General features: G+C 41.5%; 1 protein-coding gene, 1 long non-coding RNA gene and 1 pseudogene across 3 annotated transcripts in view; 2 read left to right on the top strand and 1 right to left on the bottom strand.

The window, feature by feature from the left end:
* Positions 1 to 3,722: 3,722 nt before the first annotated feature.
* SRGAP1 (SLIT-ROBO Rho GTPase activating protein 1) overlaps positions 3,723 to 26,937 on the bottom strand; it is a 179,038-nt gene continuing 155,823 nt past the window's right edge. For both annotated transcript variants that reach the window (XM_031026587.2, XM_006731932.3), the window contains exons 17-22: positions 26,403 to 26,627; positions 23,473 to 23,552; positions 14,738 to 14,918; positions 13,280 to 13,414; positions 12,807 to 13,146; positions 3,723 to 8,916 (exon numbers count right to left, since the gene is read on the bottom strand). In XM_031026587.2, coding sequence (XP_030882447.1) covers positions 8,539 to 8,916; positions 12,807 to 13,146; positions 13,280 to 13,414; positions 14,738 to 14,918; positions 23,473 to 23,552; positions 26,403 to 26,627 — 1,339 coding nt within the window. In that variant the 3' untranslated portion in view covers positions 3,723 to 8,538. The remainder of the gene's footprint in view (positions 8,917 to 12,806; positions 13,147 to 13,279; positions 13,415 to 14,737; positions 14,919 to 23,472; positions 23,553 to 26,402; positions 26,628 to 26,937) is intronic.
* LOC145721827 (uncharacterized) lies at positions 4,022 to 13,833 on the top strand. Its single transcript, XR_014145752.1, has 3 exons — positions 4,022 to 4,149; positions 12,707 to 12,769; positions 13,557 to 13,833. It is a non-coding gene; the product is annotated as an uncharacterized LOC145721827 (long non-coding RNA).
* On the top strand, positions 19,479 to 21,385 carry LOC145721825 (large ribosomal subunit protein uL24 pseudogene; annotated as a pseudogene).

Below are 26,937 nucleotides of genomic sequence, written 5' to 3'. Positions count from 1 at the left end.
CAGGACTCTGGGATCAGGACCTGAGCTTGAAGGCAGATGCTTAACGACTGAGCCACCCAGGCACCCCTAATGATTGTTAGTGTTATGTTTTGTTTTGTTTTGAAGAAAGCTGATTAGCAAGAGTGTAGGTCACTGTTGCAAAGGGGAGACAAGAGACCCAAGGAAAAGATGCAGGAGGCTACTGCAGAGTTGAGGCAGAAAGGCGTGAAGCTCAGAATGAGGTGAAAGTGGAGATAAAATTCGGTAAAACAGGGGTGCAGAATATATTTTGGCATTAAAGAAAGTGGTTTTGGTTTTTAGGTCTGTTGAATGTAAGGTGCCTGAGGAAAGTCTCTGACGATGTTCAGCTGAAACTACAGTGAAACATCGGACCCTTAGGACAAAGGCGTGAGTAAGACAGGGAGACTTCCACTCCGGAAGTGTGGGTGTGCATGTAACAAAGACTGCCAAGAATTCAGATCGAACCTATCGTTTACCTATTACATTGGCAAAGAAAAAGTGACAGGATTTTAAACTTGTGTCGTGTATTCTTTCACACTGCTGGCAGTGGGGCAAATGTAGATGGCAGTATTTATCCTGCGTCTTAGGGGTGCTTATGCCCCCTGAATTAGTTGTTTCACCTTTTGGAGTCGGTGCTTAATTAACGTTCCAAAATGCAGACAATGACCGTGTATGGAGCTGCTCACTACAACATACTATGCAATTGAAAAAATGAAACCTGCAAACAGGCTCACTCAATGATAAGAAAATGATTAAATAAATTATGGTATGTTCATATGCTAGAATATTATGTAGCAATTAATAAAAATCGCATTCACTGACAATTGTAATGTGAACTGATGTGGGGAGAAAAACCCAATAAGGACACACAATTATATATAGATTATGAATTTAACTGTGCTAAAAATAAGAATAGTTTAAGACTGGAAGACAATATATTAAAATGTCACCATGGATTATTTCTGTTTGGGAAACTGAGGTATGGCTGATGATTTGAAGAAGTCCAGTAACTGAGTTTGAATTAGGACCAGATAATCAATTTTATCTTATTTAAAATTTCTTTCCCTCTTCTGGGACGCCTGGGTGGCTCAGTTGGTTGAGCGTCTGCCTTTGGCTCAAGTCATGATTCCAGGGTCCTGGGATCGAGTCCCCCATCGGGCTCCCTGCTCAGTGGGGAGTCTGCTTCTCCCTCTCCCTCTGCACCCTCCCCCGCTTGTGCTCTCTCTCTGACAAATAAATAAATAAAATCTTCAAAAAAATAAAATTTCTTTCCCTCTTCAAATGCATCTGTTAATATTCAGTTACTAATGCAATAATAATCTTTGGCTCACAGATGGTACCTTCTATTACACATCCTGATCATATATATATATTTTTTAATGGATGTAGTCCATCAAAGGCCTAGAACCCCGAGTCCCATGTTCAAGTTAGTTAATATCATATCAGTGTATGATCATCCACTTTCATTTAGAGGGACATGATTGTTACACAAGAGATTCCCTGGGTATGTCAAAGGCAAAAGATTAGCACAATGCATCATCCCTGAGAGGGGAATTCATCAATAGTCCTCACTTTAGCTGCACACCCAAGCAGCAAAAAGAAAGCCATATACCCCCAGGAGCACACCTGATAGAGAGCTTATCAATATGAAGAGTATATTCACCAGTCACCAGAAGTGGGCTACAAATATCCTAGAGTTGGAGATGTCCTGGATCACATCATAACTTCCTTCAAGATATGAATGCTGAACAAAGCATGTTGTTTCAGGACTTTAGGAGGAGTGCTCACTTGTGCACTCTCTCTCTCTCTCACACACATTTTGATATCTAGCCCAGTCCTAGCTCTCCAGCTGCTTTTGCTGAGGACTAACCTTGATAAAATGTTTAATTTTTAATTATAGAAGGCAAGTTTTCTGTCTACTATGTAGAAACAGATAAAAGGCTACTGAAGAATAAGGAACCTCACCAGGATTATTTCAAAGGTATATTGACCATATTTTCCAAAATCGAAATGGAGACATATGGCCAGTAGAAAGCAATTTGCCATTGTTTTTGGCTTTCCGGGACTGTTTTGGCACTTTGGATCAAGCTTGGGGAATTTTCCACTTTAGGAATCCCAACTACCCAAGGTAGAAGCCAGACAGTTCCTTCTCTGCATTCCTAATCTTCATACAGGGTGCTGGTATATGAACAGAGGGAGTTGACAACCAGACACACCCACATGGGACTCTCATCCTGGAGGGAGGGATGTGAGGAAGTAGGCGCGCTCAGAGAGAGTTGGGGCAGGCTGGAGTCTTTGGATCTGAGGATGAGGCAGGACAATGAGGTCTTTCCTGGAGCAATCCTATAGTCTGATTTGCTCCTTCATTCCTGTGGGGCAGCCTCTAAATCCAACTCTGGTCCTAGAATGGTTCTACCCTCTATCAGGTAGGCCTTCCAGGCAATGGCTTGGTTCAACATCATTCCATCATGTTTGAGGAAAATAGTTCCTTTACCAGGTGGTTTTTTCCCATTCATTTGTCCATGTTTATAGATTCCTGCATACAATGCCCAAAGTTTAATTAGGAAATATAAAATAAACACCGAGCATATTCATGTAAAAGAATTCTATACGCCAGTCAAAACGGAAGAAACTAGCTTATATGTAACAAGATGGATGATTCTCGCAGACATAAATTTCAACAGAAGGAGCCAGACACAGAATCTACATACTAGGAGGCCATTTCTAGAAAGTTAAAACTACAGGCAAAACCAAACCATGGTGTTATTCGTGAGGATATTAACTTTGGAGAGGCACAAGCCTAGCTTCTAGGATGCTGATACTGTGCCGGTTCTTGATCTGGGTGGTGGATACAATAGAGTGTTACTCTGTGAATTACACTAATGATTTGTGCACTTTCCTGTTTGTATTTTATGTTCCAATGAAAAGCTTTTTTCCCTTGATTTATGGGTCATTTAAAAAAATCCCACAACTCTTACCAATATTCAATCCAGCACATTGCTGATAGTTTTTACAAAACTATTAGGTATTGATAGACCTCAAGAGTTAGTTTTTTTTTAACGTTTGAAGAAAAAAATATCAGTACATGGGGAATTCTAAACATAGTCTATACCTAAGGATTGCATTTCAGTGTATTCAAATGAAACCAAAGATCAGCTTGACAAGGTTTACTATGCCAAAGAATCCTTTTCAGGAAAGATTTCAATCTGGGGAGTGTTTAGGAGGCTTGCTTGCCCTCTCCCAATTCCCTTTCCTTACTACACAGGGGTCTCCAAATCATCCTCTGAAAATCTCTGGCTTCATGATTGAGGCCCTGTGCATGAGGTCTTATTTTCAAGTTCACAAATAAAAATGCAAGTGAGATAAAAACACTTCAAAAAAAAAAAGGTAGTTTCCCACCATCTAATGCAACTAGCTCTGCGGGGGGAGGGGGAGTGCTGGGTGTTAACAGTGATTAGAAAAATGAAAGGAGAGGCGCCTGGGTGGCTCAGTCATTAAGCGTCTGCCTTTGACTCAGGTCATGATCCCAGCATCCTGGGATCGAGTCCCGCATCGGGCTCCCTGCTCCGCGGGAAGCCTGCTTCTCCCTCTCCCACTCCCCCTGCTTGTGTTCCTTCTCTCGCTTTGTCTCTGTCAAATAAATAAATAAAATCTTAAAAAAAAAAAAAAAAGAATGAAAACATCACCCAGAATCACACTAAATCGGAAGAAGACAAAGGCAGCCAGAACTATCTTATTTATTATAAAGATACACCGTGAAGAACAGACCTGACTGTATACTGAAGCCTGGAATGGTACATGCCAAAATGTACAGTACTATACATAAAAGTGCATTGTCACAACAGATTAACAAAACATTTCTTTTCTTCCAGAACTGTAAAAGCATCCCCCCTATTTCCGCCTCAGAGCTGCGGGACTGTAACAGAGGCAGGACAGAGCACAGGCGACACACGTGGGCGGAAGAAGCTCAGAGCGGGAGGGAGGACGCGGGGACACTGCGGGCGGGAAAGGCACAGTCACGGCTACCAGCAAAACGAGACAGTCTGATGACCGACAAGGATGCAAGACAAACGATACTGAGCACCGAGGCACAGGAAGGGGCACGGAGAAGCAGGGAGGACGCGGAGGAAGTTCCCACTGAAGTGGGCGGTAGGAATTGGGGGGGTGGGGGCGGGGAGGGGGGGCAGACGCGGGGTGGGGCGGGTGGATGGGGCGACAGTAAAAAGCAAGGCTAAAACTCCTCTAAAATAGAAAGGCACTTTCACATGTACATACTACAGATGTACATCGACACAATTAGGTAACAGTCACAAGCAGGAAGCTACCAGTACTGTAATTGATCAAACCGACAGAAAAGGACAATACAGATTTAATTACGTGGGCAGGAGTTACCCTTGAGTCCATAGGTAAATAGCAGTCTCTCCTGTTATACAGCCACTCACTTTACTTTAAACATCTAGAATAACCATCACACTACACACTGAACTTGGATGAATGCTCTAAAGGGGGCATTCACAAATGCACGGTTTATATATTTCCTTTTACTAAACAGTTTCTAAGATAAGCATTATGGAACCCAGTACAATTATTTAAACATACAAAAGTCCCTATGTAATTTAAAGATACAGGTACCCATCTCGATTATACCACATAGACTATTTCTTTTAAAGAACGTATACTAGGGTAAGTGAAAGCTCGATTTCCAGTTTGTTTTACTCATCTGAATGGGGGTGTGTGTGCCAAAGTCACGCTGCACCCAGCCTGACACCCAGCCCAGCTGGAGGCTGGGTTTTCAGCTCAGGGGACAGTCTGGAGTGGGGAGCTCTATTGTACACATGGGTGAGCCTTTACCTCTAAGTGGCTCTGCAGCTGAAGCCTCAGTGGTGGGTAACTCAGAGCAAGACTCAGTCCCAAGTGCTTGTCCTGCATTCGTGGTTTCTCACTACTGTGGAATAAAACGAATGTGATCCCAAATCTGAAGTCTTCTAAATCCTCAACAGACCTCTGGGCTCTTTAATTTTTTTTTTTTTTAAAGTTTATTTAAATTCCAGTTAGTTAACATACAGTATGGGCTCTTTAAATTTTAGAGGTTGTAATTATCATATTAAAGTTTCTTCATTTTGTAGACCCCGTGTCATTCCCAAAGCTGAGGACACTACTACCCTTCCCACTTGTATCTTTTCCTTAATTAAATTATAAGCCCATTTTGGGAATGGCAAAAGTACGAAGAAAACTCTTGACTGATACAATGTGACCTGATCTCTCCATCTACTGATGGCTGTTTGTGCTCACTGCAGTAGATTAAGTGGGACCCTGCTGTAAATTATTCTATGGATGGCTCAAGGAGCACCAAAGTCAAATTACGTTGTGTGAAAATGTGCAAAACTGTTGAACGATAGTGTTGACCGTGAACATGAATACAGAGCTCTGCAAAGGGCCATTTGACTGGTTCAAATAATTTACAGAACACTCATCAGAAAATCTATACTAAGTACCTTTCTCTCTCTCCTGATGATCCTCTCCCAACACCCCTGACCCCAACCAAAAGGTCAACTTGGTAAGCCTACTTCAGTGAGTTCTGTGGGTGAGACATGAACAGTTGTATCAGCTGTGAATATATATTCTTGTGTAAGTGGAGTCTGGTAATCTCTGTAGGGCCATCCTTTGCCCATCCTCAAAATAACCTCCTTCCCAAACCATGCATGAAGAATATGATCCTTGAAACTGGGACATAACATCTCCAGATTCTTTCCTTTTTGCCCATCCCTCGCACCTTCCCTCCTCCCCACCTCATGCCACACTGGTAGCTATAGAGAGGGCCACATGGTGGGTGAGGCTGCAGAAGCTTTTAATGAGCTTACAGGATGTAATTCTGGATCCTTTGTGAAGTGGCCACCTTGTCTTATCCCTGGAATCTGAGACTCTTACTAAAACAAAGTAAGAAAACGTGAGTCCTTACTCACTGTGAGGTCACATCCTTCCTTGGGAATTGGGCGGGGGGTGGAGGGGTGGAGAAGATAGAAAAAAAAGAAAGGTTTCGGGGTGTCACCAGGGATATAGGGAGAAAAGAGAGAGACATTTAAGGGCGTGATGGGAGAGCACTAGAAGTTTCCCGCAAGAAGGCCCAGCCTCTGAGGCTCTGAGGCTCTAGAGCAGCAAGTCCCCTGCTACCTAAGGGAGCAGAATCCTAATTTGGTGTTTGGAAAGGCAACCCTCATTTCATCAGAGGTGTAAACACTGAAGAGAGGAGACACCGGGCAGGCTTACCAGGGAGAAGTCTGAAGACATGAACTTGCAGGAGTAAGAGCTAAGTTAAAACTTGCAGAAGACACCTCCTCTCCCCATAATGAATTCAACATGCCTCTGCCCTTTTGATGCCCTCTGTAACGTGTTACTCTTCTATCAAAGATGGAAAGTAGCTTTAAAGAAATCCTTTAACTTCAATTTCTAAAAGATTTAAAGTCTCCCCCCCAATTATTTCCATTTCTTATTCTCTGCTTCTGTTTCCCCATATAGCAGCAGAGAATTAGAGACCAAAGTGGGATCTGGAAGGAACTGGGAGGTTATTCAGGAAGGTTTCAGTTTCCTAGGAATTTGGGAAGATGGTTTAAAAGGGTTAGTGCTACTTAAGAGCTCAATCCTGGCTGAGTCTCCCTGGTGTCTCAGATTGCTGAGAGACCAAGAGAGCTCAAGAGAAATGGTGAGAGGCTGGACAAGATGTTGAGCTGGGCATCGTTTTCAAAATGGGCAAAGAGGATGCTTCAGAAAACTCAAAGAGTTAAAAGCTTACCATACCTGGAAATACTTGAAAAAAAATTCTCCATTCAATCCATTTGTGAAATTAGGCCACCAGCTAGCAACCAGAAGTGTGACTTTGAAAGGTAACCCTATCTCATTAATTTAATCTCTCTCTGCATTAGAATGATTAGACTGGCAAATTGAGGGAGAGATCACAGTAATGACCTTGATTTTTCGTACAGATCCTCATTGTTTCCTGCGGGAGGAATTCACCAGTGGGTTAACAGATTCAACTCCATACTGTGTCACTCTTAGATGGGCAGGCCAGTGGCTGCCAGTTTGAATCCAAACCTAGAAGGAAATCAATGGTGGTCGAGAGGGCTTAGTCTGGGACATCCATTTTTCTTAAAAAAAGGTCTCTTCATCAGTAAGTTCAGTGACAAAGTAGGTAGGATGGCATAAGCTGCTGCTGGTAGGAGTGGTGATTTGTACCTTAGTAAAAACAACTGAATTCAAAGCAACTTTTTAAGACAGAGGGAAAACATAGGGAAAACTGTCTTTGTGCTAGGATGTCAGAGAAAGAGGTCCCTCACGGAGCTCACCTGACTATCTGAGTTCTGTTGAGACCACGTGGAAAAAAAAAAAAAAAGGAAAGGAAAAAGTCAGTGGTTCCAGGTGCCAGATTGGAAGGCAATCACCCTGGAACCATGAGGTGCCCCTCCCACCTTGGCCAGCATGGCGCGTCCTCCACTCCCGGAGCCAGTTCTCTGTTGGCTCAGAGACACAAACGGAGAGCAGAGCTGGGGATTCCACTTAGGTTCCTCAGGCCTCTGTGCAGCCTGATTAAAGGAACCGAGGTCATTTAGCCAGAGGGAAGGTGGAGTGAGGCAAGGACTTGTGTGCCGCGTGTGTGCTCCATTTCCAGGGGGAGAACACAGCGGTTTCAGGGAGCTAGAAGCATTCGCTAGGCAGTTGGTAACAACAGATCTCTGAAGGAGTCTGTGGAGTAGTGCAACCAGGAAGTCTTTAAAATTAGACTGTTCTAGTCCTTTGTGAATGCAGGGGATGGACTTGGAAATCTTCGGGGGCCTGATCAGGCTTGTGGAAGGAGTCACACCGAGAGCTCTGGAGGATTCTCTCTCTCTCTCGTCTTTCCTAGGTTCAGCTCAAGCAGTAACTGCAGGGGTTCTCACCCCCCTTCCTCTGAGCTTTTAACCTGGACCCAAGGGAGGGGACTCTTATGAAAGAGGCAAGCATCCAACTCATTCAGGCGGTGGGCTGCAACCTCCCCTGGGAGCGTCCCCCCGCACGGGTCCGAGGTGCTCACCGTCAGCTACCTAACAATGCCGTTAGCACCGTTCAGCCACCACCCCAAGTGCCACAGACCAACACTGGTTTTACACCAAGGCCTGGAACTCAGATTCGCGTGCCTTCGGATCCAGACATTTCTGACTCACCCGGGCTGCACTAAACCCGAAGCACTATACCACACGGAGAGTAGAGCGGTGTTGTCTTCATTACAAATGGTGCAGCATTGGATTTTCAAGTAAATCTAAGTGTTTCTATTGTCTTTAAAATGACATAAGATATGTCCAGTTATTAAAAAAAAAAGGAAAAAATTACAAAATACAAATGCCCGTGTTAATTTAACTAGTCTCAGACATTACATTCGAGAACATAGAAAAGCCAAAAATCTCCAGTTGTAAGCACAAAACTAAGGAAAGTTATGGATCACCGACTTTTGTCACTGATCTGTTTCTTTTAAAATCACCAGCCCAGATGACCTTGCCCACTTGGTCTTTACATTGTGCAAGACTTGTCTGTTGGACCTTGGGAAGGTGGGGCAGGTCCTACAGTAGGGTTTGTTTTCGGAAGAACAGCAGGTTTTGGCCGAAGGGCTGGCGGCTTCAGCTGCACACCCATTCTGGGCGCCACCAGAGGCTTGAAAGTACTCATGGTGTCACTGGAGGAGGTGGTGCTCCGTCGAATCTGCGGCTCCGAGCTCCTGAGGGCAACGTTGTGCAGGGGGCTGAGAGATTCCGTGGACGTGGCGGGGGTGGGAGCGTTTTTCACTTGTTCTAAGGTATCCAGCACCACATCGGGGGCATGCTTTGCTGTACTCTGTCTCTCCAGCTCTCGGAGTTCATTCAAAGCAGTGTTCATCGTCTCCTCGATATCCTGTTGAAAAATAACCAGAGAGAGAGAGACAGAAGAGAATGGTAATTAGTACTAACGTACAGAAACCCTTACGCTTCATCTCAAAGCAGACAGGCCTGCAAAGCAATGATGTTTTAACGTCGCTGGCGGTAGGATGTATACACGTAGGGCTGTCCCACACTATTATTTTGACTGCGTGGTCAGCAGACCAAGATGCAAGGGTGCGTGGAGTCATCTATCAAACACCGGCCATCCCAAGGTGCCAGGCAGCCTTCTCGTGATTTCTCCCATACATGCTGACTTACTGTACAGAATTCTATTTCAACTTATGGTTAAAAGATAGCTTCAATTTAGACACTGCAACAATTTCTCAAGAGATAGATGGGAATGGGAATGAAGCAGGCTTCTTTCATTCATTTAACAAATAATTTTGAGCACTTACTATATACTTGGCTAACTCCTAGCAGTTCTTCAAAATTCAGTTTAAGCCTTCCCCTGATACTCTTGTCCAGTGGATCTCAGCGAAGTGGTACTGCCCCATAGACGGCATTTTTGTAGTCTGCTATGTGTGTATTTTATTTTTTAAAGACTTATTTATTTATTTGAGAGAGAGAGTGTGAGCACAAGTTGGGGGAAAGGCAGAGGGAGAGAATCTCAAGCAGATTCCCCACTGAGCGTGGAGCCCCATGTGGGGCTTGATCTCACCACCCATGAGATCATGACCTGAGCCGAAATCAAGCCGGTCACTCAACCAACTGAGCCACCCAGGTTCCCATGTGTGTGTGTGTACTTTTAAATGCCACAAGAATGGGGTGGCATTATTGGCATTTGGTGGGCAGGGGTCATACATACTAGATCTGTTGCGGTGTCCCAGATAAATTTATATGCAATGAACTGTCCTGCATCTTGTTCAACTTCTGAATGTCCTTCAGACATTGATGTAGGTGAAAATCCTGTTTATAATAATGTGAGCCCTGACCCTAACTCTATCTTTTATCAATATGCCTTTTTAATTGTTGTATTTATGGTAATTATATACGTAGGTGAAAGCATCTTACTACTTTGTCTTCTAGCCTAGTCAAGCATTAACTGAAGTACACTTAATTGTTTTAATATTTAATTCCTTGTATTTTTGTATATTATATTTAGAGCTTTATATGTTTTTTTCAAATTACGTATCTCATCTGTCAATTTATTTCAGACAGTAAAGGGGGAATTACAAAATACATATTTCAAAAAGGTAGAGTGTGTTCCATTGATGGATGAACAGATAAGCAAAATGTGGTATATACATCAATGGACTGTTATTCACCTTAAAAAGGAAGGAAATCTTGCCACATGCTACAATATGGATAAACCTTGAGGACATGAAGTTAAGTGAAATAGGGGCCAGTCACGAAAAGACAAATACTGTATGATTCCATTTATATGAGGAAGTCACACTCCCAGCAGCAAGCCGAATGGGGTGGCCAGGGGCTGGGGGTGGGGAGGGGAGAAAGGGAAGTTGTTCATCAGTGGGTATAGGGTTTCAGTTTTGCAAGATGAAAGAGTTCTGGAGATTTGTTTCACAAAATGTGAATATACTTTACTGAACTGCGCAGTGAAAAATGGTTACAATGGTAAATTTTACGTTATGTGCTTTAACACACACACACACACACACACACACACACACCCACACACACCCACGGTGGAGTATTGTGTGGGACGGGAGGGGTGAAGACCCATCGCCCAGGTCTGACTGACACACCTCTTCTCTACACTCCCGGGGCTCCTTTCACTCACCTGGAGCATAACCCTCATGACGCTGCATAATGGGAACGGATTTCCATTTCCAGCTCCCTCACAGCACTGCAAGCACCTTCAGAAAGCAGCTGGGTAATGATTTAGCGTTGCTTCTATAAAGCCGGGCAGAGGACCTGGCACATAGTAAGTGCTCAATAAAAGTTTGCTAAATGACTAAACCAAGATACAATGATCACATATGGATACTGTTGTTTTTAAAAAAGCCCCATCAGGGATTCCACTGATTTGTTTAATAAGAGCATCTGCATGTTTTTTGTATGAACACCACGATGGCAGGCTTACTTGTCCTCATGGGAAAATCCGAAGATGAGAGATGGAAAGATAAATAAAGGACACAGCTGGAAGCCGTTTTGGGAAGATGACATCACTTTTCAAGTGATTATTTTCTTATGTTATTTCCATTTGATGCTAAACATATGGATTTTTTTTATAAGTATTTGCCCCAGATCGTGCAGAGCCTGCTTTATCTGTTGAGTTTTTGTTTTTATGATTTACAGTTAAAGGATTTCCTGGGGTGCCTGGGTGGCTCAGTTGGTTAAGCATCTGACTCATCTCAGTTCAGGTCTTGATCTCAGGGTGGTGAGTTCAAGCCCTGCATTAGGCTCCACACTAGGCATAGAGCCTACTTAAAAACAAAAACAAAGAAACAAGCAAAAAGGATTTCCTGGTTCTAGAAGCAAAAGGGTTAAACAGGCATTGTTACACCTTCCCACCCCAAAGCTCCTAATTCCCTATCTTTCTAACCTAAATCCTCTTTCACCTGCTTATCATAAGCAGTGACGTTATAGATTTCTCAAACTGTTAAATTCAGCTGTAATCAAATATCACTGATTCTATATAGGTCTCCAAGGGCCCTGTATAGTATTTCAAATAGAGAAAACCAAAAGGTCTTTTTGATTTTTGCTGAGAAATTGCTATACATTTAAAATTGGTTTAATTTTGGGGTGCCTGGGTAGCTCAGTCGTTAAGCGTCTGTCTTTGGCTCAGGTCATGATCCCAGGGTCCTGGGATCGAGCCCCGCATCGGGCTCCCTGCTCAGCGGGAAGCCTGCTTCTCCTTCTCCCACTCTGCCTGCTTGTATTCCCTCTCTCACTGTCTCTCTCTCTGTCAAATAAACAAATAAAATCTTAAAAAAAAAATTGGCTTAATTTTTAAAAAACACATTAAACCCCTCACAACCTAATTTACATCCAAAATTTTCTTTAGGACAATGGAAAGAGCTTGGAAATTTGTCACATCAGTGTAGGTCTCCTTGGGCACTCTTTATTAAAAATAATTCATCTTTAATAGTTCCCCATGTTTGTTCATTTATTTCTCATTCACTCTCTTTTTTGATCGATTTAGCTCTTTTTTAAGCTTCAGATGGCTGGAAGATGCTTTAGATTAAAATGGCAGACCCTGAATCTATTCACCTTTTTCGTCATTGGTGATACCCATATTTTCTGATGGCCTATGCTGGAAAAAAAAAAAAAAAAACTAGAGGAAAAATGGCAGAATGATGGAAAATCCATTAATCAATCTTGTCTTACCTTTGTCAATTTTAATCATTAGAAAAAAACTACAAAGTCCTTTGCACAAACTGTTGGGAAGAGAAGAGTGACAGAGGACCCAGACCTGCTGTTCTTCAAATAGCTAGCTATTATTTCTCCTACTATTTATGGACTAATCCAGCATTTCTCCTAAGTTGGAAGGGTCATGTTTCTCCTACACTAACTTTTATCTGTTTCTGGCTCTCCATTCTTTCTATCAATTTGTCTATTTTATTATCTTTAGCATGTTTTTGGGATCTGGTAGGGTTAGTCCTTCCTCATTATTATTTCTTTTCCAGACTTTACTGGCTATTTAGCAATGATGTGTTTGAATGCCCCGGGTCCTACACTTCTGCCATGTCTTTGAATCAATATGAACCTAATCACTTGGGCCCTTCCAGTAACAAATTGTTCTTCTAAAGAGACCCTTAGTCAGGCCTTAAAGAATAGACTAATTTCTTTTCTGTTTTCTTTAGTTGGTTCTCTACAAAAAGCATGACTACAAAGAGGAAGTCCTGCATCCCTCCATCACACCCCAGGTACACAGCAGGTGCCATTCCATTCCACGCATCCTACCTGAGCGATTGTCTCTGGGTCCAATGGCTTGTGGTCATTGAAGCCTGTGTATTGCCCTGACGATGTGGACCTTCTAATAGGAGGACTGTCAATCTTCTTGAGGGAGTCATGCCGGCTGATATTGGTCAGGCTGCCATGGCCTGGCCTGCGCCTCCTCTCAGGACTGTCGTTGGTGAGGCCACGGTTCTGCAGCAGGCCCCGGGGGTGACTGCCCAGGCTTGGGGACCCCAGGTCAACTGAGGAGTTGGAAAGAGCATGTGGGGGGTGCAAGGGGCAATGGCCATCGCTGGTCCTGCCAGGACGCCTTACTGGAGGGGGTGGCTCTCCTCTTTTTCTTTGTCTAAAAGTACACAAAAAAAGAGAAAATAGGAGAGCTTATCACTCCGGGTAATTGCAAAGCCGCGGGTTCTGCGGCTCCTCGAAGTGCTTGGAAAAGTGGAGGTTCAGGAGCCTGATTATCAGACCCCACCCACCTGGCAAGATAGCCGTCAGGGTGTCGGTCTGTTGGGGAGTTCATGTCCTTGGACGAAGACTTGTCCTCAGTGACGGGCCCACTGCTGGCCTCGCTGTCAGCTTTTTGGCTCAGAGTGTCTGAAAACGTGTCATCCCTGCAACAAGGAGAATCAAGAGTGAGAGTCTTTTGCAAGATGAATGGGGACAAAAAAAATAAGTGACGTGGGCTTTACATATCTAAGTCTTTCTCTTATCAACATGACTTTTTTCATAATAAAAATGTACATTTCATTGCAGGTGAAGTGCAACAAAGAGCAAAATCACAGTCACTCATGATATGATATAACAGCCAGACGCCACTGCTGCTAGAATTTGAGACAATATCCTTCTCTACTTTTTATCTACGCCTGGGTAAACATGTATGATGTCTGCATATATATGTACGGTATTTGTACTTAGATACTTATAGGTTTATGTAGCTTAGATGTCTATGACTGTATGTCTGTATACACATACACATAATATTTCTTGGCTTCTGAAATCCACATTTTAACATTTTTTTTCTTTTTCTAAAGTTAGGCTGAATCATTTGTTTTTTATTTTTTTAAATACTTTTTAATAGTTTTTTTTTTTTTAAAGATTTATTTATTTATTTGACAGAATGTGGGAGAGCACAAGTAGGGGGAGCAGCAGAGGGCGAGGGAGAAGCAGAAACAGACTCCCTGCTGAACAAGGAGCCTGATGCGGGGTTCCATTCCATGACCCTGAGATCATGACCTGAGCCAAAGGCAGACGCTTAACAGACTGAGCCACCCAGGCGCCCCTAGGCTGAATCATTTAATCACTGTATACATTTTATGGTATTATTTCTCTTTTCCTTGAAAAAATGCTCTTAAATTAGTGCTGCACTGTGAAATATTATACTCACAAAATAGGGATTATATTGTACATATGATTTTGCAACCCGTTTCTTTCATTTAATATATTATGGCCATCTTCTCATCCCTTTAATTTTTAAATTACAGCAATATTAAAAAAAAAAAAGGGAAGCCTGAAGATGATTCTTTTGAGACGTTTAGGTCGGTGTCTTCCCTCTCAGGAATCTGGAATTGAAACGGTAGCCAGACAGCAAGAGACGAGTACCGCTGGTTTTGGAACCAGCGGCGTTTCTACAGCTCTTGAAGCTATTCTCCACATGGCGGATTTTTCTAAGAGCCTGAAAGCTTCCATCTCTCACTAGCCCTTGCTCCGAATCCGCTGGTGGAGTTTGGAAAATGAAAACCTGCTGGCCCCGAAGTACCATTAGCAAAGACCCAACAGCAAGGCGAAGAACGGTGCCCAGCTCAGAGGTTCGGGCTCTGCGATCCCTTCCGCTCCTTTCTCGAAAGACCAACGTCGCTTTAGGAACAGTGGCTGGAGACTTCCGGCGGAAGCGGCAGCCCGGCGGCCGCAGCACCCGCGCGGCCGGCACTACTCACATATCTTGCACCACGATGTACTGGTGCGGCACGAGCCCGTCGATGCCGTTGTGCCTGCCTTCCCACCAGTCCTCGGACGCGCGGTGATACAGCAGCAGGGAGGCCCCCTTCTTGAAGGACAGTTCTCTGGCCGATCGCCCCACGTAGTCAAACTTGGCTATCGCTTCTATTGGCTCACATTCTACAAAGAACACACCAGAAGGTGATGAGGGACAGAGTTGTGAGGTAAGCATGAAACGCTACGTGAACGTTCTCTAGGCGGCCTTAGAAATCGACAAGGCCATTTCAATATCCAGAGCGAACAAGGTAATAAACAAGTCCTCAATGCGGGACAAAATCAGGCTGTTCAGGGAGATACAGAAAAACATTCTCTTGCTGTCATCAGTTTTTCACGCGAAGAAAAATGGAACACTGGATCTTAATTTCCACAGCCTCTTACCAGAGACAGAATGACAGCTAATAAAAAATATTTTAAACTTTGCAACATGATAATATGAGATCTTTCCTTGGGTTGTAATAGCTCCAATATTATTTTGACAATGATGGAGTTCCCTTGTAACATGTTAATAACCGTGGATAACATGGAAAAATCACTATCCCAGGACACCAGAAAGTTTATGCTTTATTTGCTTATTTAAAGAAAAATCAAGTTTATAAAAACCAGCACATTAAATACTATTTGGGTACATTTAATTTCTTCATGTACTTTTCTGGGACTATCAAATCTTCCAACTACCACTGACAGTAAAGATAATTTTGTTTTCTCTAGGATCAGTAATAAATTTTAGTTGCCTATGAAACAAGCATAACTTAGACTGTCCTGTACCCAAATTAAAAGACCAGATTCAAAAATTATATTATCCAGAGGTCAAAAGATATTCAAGGGGATTATGGTGAGTGAAAAAAACCTATCTCAAAAGGTTACATACTGTATGATGCCATTTATATAACCTGCTTGAAATGACATAATAATCAAGATGGAGAACAGATCAGTGGTTGCCAAGAGGTTGGGAAGAAATGGCAACGGCTATAAAAGGGGAGCACAAGGGACCCTGGCGATGAAACTGTATGTGACTAAGTAAACATCTGCACACACAGCTGAGTGCACGTGAAACTGGTGAAATGTGAATATGGCAGATGGGGTGTGTCAATGTCAATTTCCTGGCTGTGATATTATGCTGCAGTTATATAAGATTTTTACCATGGAGGGAAGCTGGGATCTCTCTGTAGGATTTCTTATAACTTCATGTGAACCCACAATGATCTCAAAAAAAAAAAAAAAAAAAAAAAGATACTGAACTCTGGGCCTAGAATTGGAATTTCAGCCCTGATCTAATTCTGATCACAAAGGTTGAAGGCAAATAAGAGGACAAACTATACAAAACAACTACAAGAGATGCTTTTTGTGATTCAGCTTATTGCAAAAAGCCCTTCAGTTCAGGGCCTTATGATCTTTCCTCTTATCTCTCACCATCCCCCTATTTTCATTCCTGCGATCTACAACAGATGAGTAAACTTCTAATCAATAATAAACAGAAAGGGGCAATACAAGTGCTAAATGTTCAGAGAAATGTATCTATGCAATGAGCAATGTCTCATTTGCTAAAAACTGAGCATGTATTGGTTTCTGAATACTCTAGCATATATGCACACATGATAGATTAAAACCTGTCAAATATTTTCTCAGGAATTGTCTTCTATTTTGCCTAGCAATGAACCTTCCCATTTAAAACAGTTTATTTTTCCCCAAAGATTCTTGAAATATGTTTAATATCTTGTATGGAATAACTGCGTAAGAAATCACTGGATAGCCAGCTAGGCTTCTTTCTCACTTGATAAATTCAAACATTCTCTGGGCCATATAAGGCACAAGCATAAAAATCAACAAAACACATTGAAAAAGCTTAGGGTTTACCTTATGTGAAGGGCCTGTGTGAATTTCAGCTATACATTTAAATACTATAATCTACATGTCATATACTTCTTAGCAAAGTAGGTGTAAAAATAATTTTAGAACAATAGTTTAAGTCCTTTAACAACTGACTATAACTTTCAGATCATATGTTAGCACTCTAATATTCCCTCCTAAAATTATATATATATATATTTAAAATATTTACTTATTTAAGAGAGAGCAAATGAGCATGCATGGGCAGCAGGGAGGGGAGAGGCAGAGGGAGAGAGAATCTCAAGCAGACTCTGCACTGAGCATGGAGCCCACATGGGGGCTCAATCCCATGACCCTGAAATCATGACCTGAGCTGAAACCAAGAGTCAGACACTTAACCAACTGGGCCACCCAGGTGTCCCTAAAATTATATTCTTTATTAAAACAATATGAATAGCAGCTTTATTAAATATCTACAAATCTGCTTTATAGAGAAGGGACTATAACTTTATATTCAAAGAGACTGACTTTATAGTTTGTTTTAAAATTGCAGATAAAGAATAAATCCTGGTTGATCAGAGATGATGATGCCAATTTTTTTAACTCTAATTCTCCTTGGGGAACAGAAATAAACATGTCCATGGTACAGGAGACATGAATAAACATATCCATGGGGAGGAAAGAAGACATGCCCATTTGTTACAAAGAATTTCATGACATGTATTTCGCAAATTCCTATGTCAACATGCCTGTGTAATTTGAATTTCATTTTACTGAAAAAAATGGAAAGATACCAGCCCATAACATAGTGTGCAGTCTATGTACTTGTCAAAGGGAAATGAAGAAAGAACCATTAATGTTCTTTAGACATTAATTAGACATTCAGTCATACATTGTCAGTGCTGGCCAAGGGCTATTTAAGACTATTTAACAGATATATATATACATATTTTATCATAATTTTAGAATCATGCACTCTATGCTTGTTATCTCTGTTTATTTGTTGAAACAACTAGCAACAGAATTATCAGACTCTGCTTATTTAATTCAAATGTGGGGAGATTATGAAAGAATGACCCGATGAATCAGAAGTACATTTTATTGGTAATTCTTTATCAACTAGTTATTCTGAGCAATTTCATTATTTTGACTCTTTCTACTCCCATGGGAGTCATTTTGCAGTCAAGAGTCAATCAATAAGCTACTTACACAACATCTTAGTCTACTTATTGCAGAGCAAATCAATCTGAGGGCATGGCAATGCACCATTCCCTTTCCTATGGAGTCACATGGTCTTTTAAGGGCGTCAGAGACACTGTGGAATGTCACTGCTATCGATAACAGCAAGAGTGAACACGGTAACTTCACTTTCCTGCATGGCTACTACAGCTCTGCGTAAAGGAGAAAAAAATTCAGTACAGCTCATTTTCTGACTGCCTGGTGCTATCAAGTCTTGTATTTCCATTTCTTGTCATTTCATACAAAATGCAGTACATTGCATTTTCTCTTTGGGACCTTGCTGTCCCTGACACTTGCCCTCCTAGATCTGTCGCCTACTGCCCTCGCAGGTGATGGTTCTGTTCTAGGACAGCCTCTTTCAGAAACAAAAGCTACCCTTCTCGAGCAATACCATGAAAGAGAAAAGAAAATACCTGGGTATCACAAAGATAATCAATACTCTAGTTGATTTAGTTACAGAACTTTAGAGGTTGGCTGTGGGCAAGGGTATCTGTCCTTTGTACGCAATGCTTTTCTTTCCAGCAAAATCAGGTGAACATGGGTAAAACGTTATAGAAAACACAGAGCCCTCAGTGAAGCTTCTCTTTTGTAGTCAAGAGGTAAGAATAACTAACAGATGGCAGGGTGGGGAGACTGATGTTTGGGAAGAGAGATGGCTGGGGCTTTGTCTTAGCTTTCCCGGCCACTAGGGAAAGCAAGGAAACAGAGAAGTCATCAGTGAGAAAGGAATAAATCGTATGGAGAAACAAAGGAACTCAAGACAAAAGAAGGGACGGTGGCAGAGGTGGGGCCCAGAGACTTTCAAAAGCAACATCACAGAAGTAGAAGCTCTCACTGTAAAGAATTTCTTCTAAATGAAGTTCTGAAAATGTCAATTCATTTTACTTTTAAAAACATAAACTTTTTTTTTTTTGGCTCAGATGTAACTTTTTAATATACAGACAGGAATCTAAAATGCAATGCATGTTGAAGTGAAACAATTTAAACTTTTTTTTTTTTTAAGGCAGAGGGTGGATATTAGACATCCTGATTACCCTTACCATCTTGCTGAAATCAGCAAAAAATCCTGGATTTTTTTAAAAAAAGATTTTATTTGTCCATTTATTTGACAGAGAGAGAGAGAGAGTACAAGCAAGGGGAGCAGCAGAGGGAGAGGGAGAAGCAGGCTTCCCGCTGAGCAGGGAGCCCGATGTGGGGCTTGATCCCAGGACCCTGGGATCATGACCTGAGCCGAAAGCAGATGTCCAACTGAGCCACCCAGGCATCCTGAAAAATCCTGGATTTAAAAAAATCTTGGTAATTGCATTAATAAGCTACCATGACAGTAAGGAATATTAAAGACAAAAAACTCAACAAAAGTAGGAACCCAGTGAGGTAAACAGAAGACGAGAAAATGAGAGTCAGAGTTTGCCTTGAGGGTACTTTCCCTGCCGGGTTAACTTAAGGTTTCATTTTGGACAAAAAACTAAGTCCAGTGTCTGCTCAGTGTGGAGAAGGTAAATCCCCCATAAAGGATCACACTCTCAGTGTTACAGTGAGCTTCTAATTCTAGAAATCTTCTTCCCTCCTAGCCCTCCATACTTCTCCATAGAGGGTATATATCACCCCCGCCCCCTCCCAGACTTAAAAATAGAATCTATCTCAACCTTGGAACAAATCATCTCTAAGAATCCTAACCACATTCCAGTCCTCAGGTAGGTTTGCAGTTTAAAATCACACTACCTGGGTGGCCTGGGAAACCTCAAGCTAAAAATTCACTATGGTCCCAAGTTGGCTGTGCCCCAGGCAGAAGTAAATGAAAAGCCTTTCTGGAGGAACTTACCTTCAATTGAGCCTAAAGGAATTCCACACAGTTCCAAGGAATACATAAAAAATTTACAAAACACTCTGGAAAATAAGACTCAGTGAGCAAGAACCAAAAAAAAAAAAACAACCAAATCCAGGAAGACTGCAGATACTAGAATGATCAGAATCACAATTTAAAAACAATGGAAAGGATTAATATGAGTAAAGAGCAAAAGACTGTAAAAAATGATTAAGCAGCCGATGCGAAAGTGAACCAAACAAATGTAGAAAAGAACTTATAAACTCAGTGGATGGGTTTAAAGCAGATTAGTCATAGCTAAAGAGAAAATAAAAGGATCATGTATACAGCTAAAGAGGTACTAAGAGAAAACTGACAGCTTTATATGTTCATATTAAAAAAGTGTTGGGGCACCTGCATGGCAGTCAGTTGAGTGTCCGACTCTTGGTTTCAGCTCAGGTTGTGATCTCAGGGTTGTGTGATCGAGCCCCGCGTGGGGCTCTGTGCTCAGTGCAGAGTCTGCATAAGACTCCCTCTGTCCCTTTCTCTATCTTTCTCTAAAATAAATAAATAAATCTTAAAAAAAAAAGTGTCGAACAGCCATCCCTGAAGTGCCAGTGGCCAAAATGAAGTTCAATCCCTTTGTGACCTCTGACTGGAGCAAGAACCGTAAAAGGCGTTTCAACGCACCTTCCCACATTCACAGGAAGATTATGTCATTCCCTCTTTCCAAAGAGCTGAGACAGAAGTACACCATTTGATCCATGCACATCCACTAGGATGATGAAGTACAAGTTGTGTGAGGATACCAGAAAAGTCAGCAAATGGGCAAAGTGGTCCAGGTTACAAGAAGAAATACGTCATCCTCATTGAGTACAGCAAGAGCAGGTAAATGGCACAACTGTCCACATGGGCATTCACCCTGCCAAGGGGGTTATCACTAGACTAAAATTGGACAAAGACTGCAAAAAGATCCTTGAACCTAAAGTCAAACCTTGCCAAGTAGGAAAGGAAAAGAGCAAATATAAGGAAGCAACAACTGAGAAGACGTGGGAATAAAGTAATCTGATATACGACTTTAAATAAAAACTGTTAAAATGAAAAAAAAAAGTGTTGAAAAGTAATTTTATAGATTAAACTTGTTGGAAAAAGAAAAAAATGATCTCTAAAGAGAAAAGTATAACAGTTTATTGAGAGACATTAAATAACTAGAAATATGTTTGTGGACTGGAGGAATGAATATTACAAAAATGTCAATTCTGTCCATGTTAATATATGTAGAGTTAGTACAATACTATCAAAACCATCAAAACCATCAGGTTTTTAGTTCTAATGTATGTTTTAAAAACTTGAAAAACTGAGTCTAAAATTTAAGTGAAGTTGCAAAAGATTAAGAATTGTTAAGGAGAGCAAAATCAGAGGTCTTGATTTGCCAAATATTGAGATTTATTAAAAGGTATCAAAATTAAGACAGGAGGGATAGACAAGTAGATCAGTGGAAAACAGGAGAGCCCAGAAACAGACTTGTGCAAAGAGAACCTGTGATTTATGCAGAGCTGTGGAGAAAGGACAATTAATGCTGGGACAACTGTGCATCCATATGGAGAAAAAGGAATGGACCCCAACCTCACAACATACCTCCAAAGAAATTCCTGGTAGAATAAAGACCTATGTGTGAAAAACAAAACCTGAAAGCATTTAAAAAAGAATACGGGTGGGGGGGCACCTGGGTGGCTCAGTCAGTTAAGTGTCTGCCTTCAGCTCAGGTCATGATCCTGGGGTCCTGGGATCGAGTCCCACATCGGGCTCCTTTTTCAGCAGGGAATCTGCTTCTCCATCTCCTTCTGCCCCTGCCCCCAGCTCGTGCACGCCCTTTCTCTCTCTCCAAAATAAACAAATGTTAAAAAAAAAAAAGAGAGAAAGAATATGGGGGAATTATCTTCATTACCTTCATTCAGCACAGAAGGATTTCTTAAAGGAGACACAAAGTGAAACAACCATGATTGGGTAACTTCAACTCCTTTAAAATTTCCTTGTTTAGCAAAAGACATAATAAGCACATGAAAGACAAATTACAAAGCACAAGATATTTGCAAAACATATACACAATAAAAGACCTGATCCATACCCACAAACTACTCTTATAAATAAGAAAAAAACCAAAGCCAAATCAAATTAAACCAAGCAAAAAAAGTCCAGAGAAATGAAGAGTGGGCAGGCAAATGGGCCCCAAATGGGCAAAACACTTGACAGAAATTTCACACAAAAAAAGAAATCGAAGCACACGAAGGTCAGTATATCTACATGAACCATATTTTTTCTTTTCTGTATTCTGACCTTGCTGCTGCTGAAGGGTCAGGCCCTCCCAAGGTTCACCAGTTCCTACAGATAGTGTAAACAACTCACCTGTTGCGCCTTTCAAATACAAACCAACCAATCCAGAGCCCACCCCAACCACCTCTCCTGGGTCACTATTCACCTGCCCTAATCACCTGACCAGGTACCAGACAACCAGAGACAGCCCCTTTGCCCCAGAACCTGCTGAAATTATTCTCACTAGCCAATCTGAAGCCTGCTTATCATGCCCTGCCTGTTCCTTCCCGCAGAAAGCACAGCAAAGACTCTTGCCCAGTTGCTCCTTCTACCTCTGCCTCCTGACCAACCTTGGTGCTTTTCTGTGTGGCCACCTGAGGCATGATGTACCCTTTCCTCTTGTGTACTGTGAGTAACAAAATATCTTTTCAATGGCAATCCTCTCCTGATCTGTTGTCCTTACTATACACCAAGTTTTCTTAAAGATTTTATTTATTCATTTGAGACACAGAGATACAGAGTGAGAGAGAGAGCATGAGCAGGGGGAGAGGCAGAGGCAGAGGGAGAAGCAGGCTCCCCGCTGAGCCAGGAGCCCGATGTGGGACTCGATCCCAGGACCCTGGGATCACGACTGAGCCGAAGGCAGACGCTTAACCATCTGAGCCACCCAGGTGCCCCAATATGCACCGAGTTTTCTATAATACTCTATATCGTAAAACAACATCTTTATCAGTAATCAGAGGAATGCAAATTAAAATCACAAGATACCATTACACATGATGATATTGGCAAAGATGACAATATTTGATAAAATTAAGTGTTGACGAATACGTCCAACTGGAAGGCTGATATACTGCTGGTGGGGGTGTATATCATTGCAGCTATTCTCAAAAATAGTTTGGCTCTGTCTAGTAAAGTTGAAAACATGCTTACTCCTAGGTGCGTATGTCCTGGGGAAACTCCTGTGCATTTGCAGTACTGCAGTAGCATACATGTTCAAAATATCCCTAACAGCACTCTTTTTAATGGCAAAAAATAGAAAACACCTCACATATTCATCAATAATAAAATAAATACAATGGAATATCATACAGTGGTCAAATAAATGATTATAATTGCATGCAACAATGTGGGTGAGTCTCAGGAACATAATACTGAGTAGAAAAAAATCATGAGAAGTATATACAGTATGATTCCATTTATAGAAAGTTCAAGAAAATAAAAAATGAAACAATAAACCACTGAAAAACACAAACATATAGCGGTTACCCCCGAGGGAGTAAGGACGGCAATCATAACAGGGAAGGCAAAGGTAATGATGTCTTTTTTCTTCAACTTGGTGGTGGTTTGTGATGTTCACTGTAATATTATTCTTCATACTTTACACATATTTTATAAATTTTCTTTTGTGTCCTACTGAATTCTTTATATAAGCAATTCTAAAAAAATGGATACTAAGGTTAGTTTTATAACAAGGGCACCAGGGCATACCGTCTTCACTGGTGTGGGGCTCTGTACCAGCGTCCTGATCCACTTCCTCCAATGTACCGTGCTCACTGTATGGGCTGTCACTGTGAAGTGGACACAGAAATTCTTATAAAGTCAAAGGATTTAAAAAATGAACAACTGTTACTATATGAGACTTTGGAATGGCAAAAGTTTCTGGATAGTCTTTCAATGAAATGCTGGAGGCTCCAAGGGTCATCTGGTCCTATGGGAGTGCAGGTCCCTTCATCTTTGACACAGATAATTTGTATCCACAGAAATTAAAATTGGTTGAATTCCAGTGGAATATGATTATTGCCCTGTGGATACAGCAGTTTTTGCAAATTCATTTCAACATACCTTACTGCATATCAACTGATGCTCTTTGATTTCTGCTTTGAATTGGGTGTAGTATCCTTCCCATCTTTTCTTGATACATGTTCATTGCAGATTTGAGAGAGTCATGATTTTTATTCTTTTTAAAAACTTACCCTTTAACACAACCACACTCCTCAAATGTATACTGGTAAATGGAATGCATCTGTCATAAATAACGAACCTGACATTCTGTAAAAGCCCATTTATATTGCCGGTGTTGGAGAGAAGGATAACTACTTTATCATTGACTTCCTGTTTAAAATGAGCGATGCCCATAAGAGAACACTAGGCATGGGTGAAGGACATAATCAAGCACATGTTACTGTCTGCAAGACTCTTTATTATGGGGCCTGCTTATAAAAAAAAGAAGTGACCACAAAATCCTAGGATCCAATGTATCAGATAATATTGACCAGATCTTCACATACCACTCTTTGATAAAAGGAACAAGGCAGCAGAACTTACAGATATAGCCCTGAATGTTTGGAAATACTGTGACACTGGCCTTGCGATAAATACAACTATGAAGATAAACTTACGCATCTCACCAGGGCTGAGTTTGATTCATTTATCTTCACAGAGCCAAGCTCAGCAGTCCGTACCTTGCATATAGTACGTGCTCAAGTGAATATATATATATATTTTAAAGATTTTATTTATTTGATAGAGAAAGACACAGCGAGAGAGGGAACACAAGCAGGGGGAGTAGGAGAGGGAGAAGCAGGTTCCCCACTGAGCAGGGAGCCCGATGCGGGGCTCGATCCCAGGACCCTGGGGATCATGACCTGAGCTAAAGGCAGACGCTTAACTAACTGAGCCACCCAGGCGCCCATCAAGTGAGTATTTTTGAATTCAATTTCATGTGTGAAATTGCTGGATATACCATAGAACTGGAATCTATCGTGCTTTGTTGTTTAAATTTAGAAGGGAGTGCTTCTGGAAGGAGTCAACCTTCAGTTTCCTTAAGTCATACATTCAATCACACTGTGGTGTAAGACCCCTGTTATGGTTCAAGTGTACTTTCAGGTATTTAAGATCCTTCAGCTATTCACTCTACTTCTACCTAGCCTTCAGTGAGGCAACGGGAAACAAAGTGTCCTCAGGGGGGGTCCAGAATGGGCTTAGATAGGTCTGTCCCAGCTGCTCCTGAATCTGAGCTGCACAGAACGGTTTCTGAGGTGGGCTGGGAGGCAGCAGTTGAGTGGGAAAAGTCACGTGGGCTTTGGAATCAGACCTGGGCTGCCTCCAGTTACGAGCAGTCCTTGGAGAGGCTCCTTGGCCTCTCTTCACTTGGTAGAGTGATCAGTGCATAAAGTGATCCCATGTAGCTGGCACACAGTAGGGGCTCAAGGAACCAAAGCTACTTTTATTGTGTATGACTTCTTAGAAGCAGGAATTCATAGATCACATAGTGAGCACAGATATTTCAGGGTTCCCTACCTTTGGGATTGTTCAACTGACCACACCTCCCCCCATCTTCATACTTCACTAGTGACTATGCTGCCATATTAATAATATGTAATATTGATAATATAATAATAATAGTAGTAGTAGTAATAATATTAAATAATAGTAATACTAAATACTAAATAATAGTGACTATTACTGCCATTTTTTATCCCAGTGATGTATTAATAATAAATTAGATAAATTTAAAATAAATTTGCTTAAAATGACCATTACTACTATAATTGGTTAGGATAATACTTATTAGTAAGAAATGGAAATAATTAAGAATGAAAACATGTTTCGTTGACAGGGCTCCTTTAAAATGATATATCTGAGGGGCACCTGGGTGGCTCAATCGGTTAAGCGACTGCCTTCAGCTCAGGTCATGATTCTGGAGTCCCGGGATTGAGTACTGCATCAGGCTCCCTGCTCAGCAGGGAGTCTGCTTCTCCCTCTGACCCTCCCCTCTCTCATGTACTCTCTCTCACATTCTCTCTCTCAAATAAATAAAATCTTAAAAAAAATAAAATGATGTATCTGAAATATTTTATATAGAGCCAAAACTATTTCAGGATAAAAATGAAATCTGTCAGTTCAATCACTTATCTTTGCTTGATATAATAGTAAAATTAATACAGTTCTCTATGTTTCAAAACCATTATTCTCTACCGAAGTTGCAGTAGGGTGGATATATTTAAAAAGATGCCATCCTTGGGGAAAAGGGAGGGATGAATGGGAGTTTCCACAGTTAAGAAGCCAGTGCTGTCTTGGGTCTTAGTATTCTAATTTATCTCAAGTGTTCCTGCTTCTTCTTTTTGTAAAAATTGGAATCTTTGGCAACCTATGGTCAATTCTTATTCTTTTTTTTTTTTTTAAGATTTTATTTATTTATTTGAGAGAGAGAGTACAAGCTGAGGAGAGAGATGGAGGGAGCAGGGAGCCTGATGCGGGGCTCAATCCCGGCACTCCAGGATCATGACCTGAGCTGAAGGCAGTTGCTTAACCGACTGAGCCACCCAGGTGACCCCGGTCAATTTTTATTCTTAAACTGATTATCTCTACGTCCATACTTTTCCCAGGGAGGGAAGGACTAAACTTCTTGGACTTACCAGTAGTCATCTCCAGCCATACATTTCTCATAAACAGGGCCATCCAGCTCCTTAGCATCTGGAAAGATAGTTTCATGGTGGATGATGATGGTTTTGACAATTTCATTCACATGAGCCTGGCAAGACACCTGATCCTGTATTTCTGGGACAGGCATCAATGTGGGACCAAAGCAAATGGCCAGGTTATACGGGTCCATCATGTTCTCGTCACTGTACTGCGAAAGGCTATGAAAGAAAGACAGGAGTTAAAAAAGCACAGGAGAGAAAAAAGAAAATTGTTGTTCAATACGATACTTTATATTCTGAACACAGGGATCCAAAGCACTGACTGTATTTGGTTTTGATTATTAGAGTAAGGTAGCGTTCCACCTACTTTAAGTTGCCTCAGCAAATTCCAAAGCAAGTGAAGCAACTTACAACCTTTCAACTAGGAAGAAACTGAAAGGGGAATATAAATCCTCACTTAATTCAGTGGCATTTTTCAAAGCCACAAGAGAGTTTAAGATAATTTCTATTTCAATGGAGACCAGGATCA

This window comes from Leptonychotes weddellii, chromosome 5 (genome assembly GCF_054177405.1).
Source record: "Leptonychotes weddellii isolate Sample4059 chromosome 5, ASM5417740v2, whole genome shotgun sequence".
Lineage (NCBI taxonomy): Eukaryota > Metazoa > Chordata > Mammalia > Carnivora > Phocidae > Leptonychotes > Leptonychotes weddellii.
Note: the sequence above shows the minus strand (reverse complement) of the source record. Positions and strands in the feature narration are given on the sequence as shown.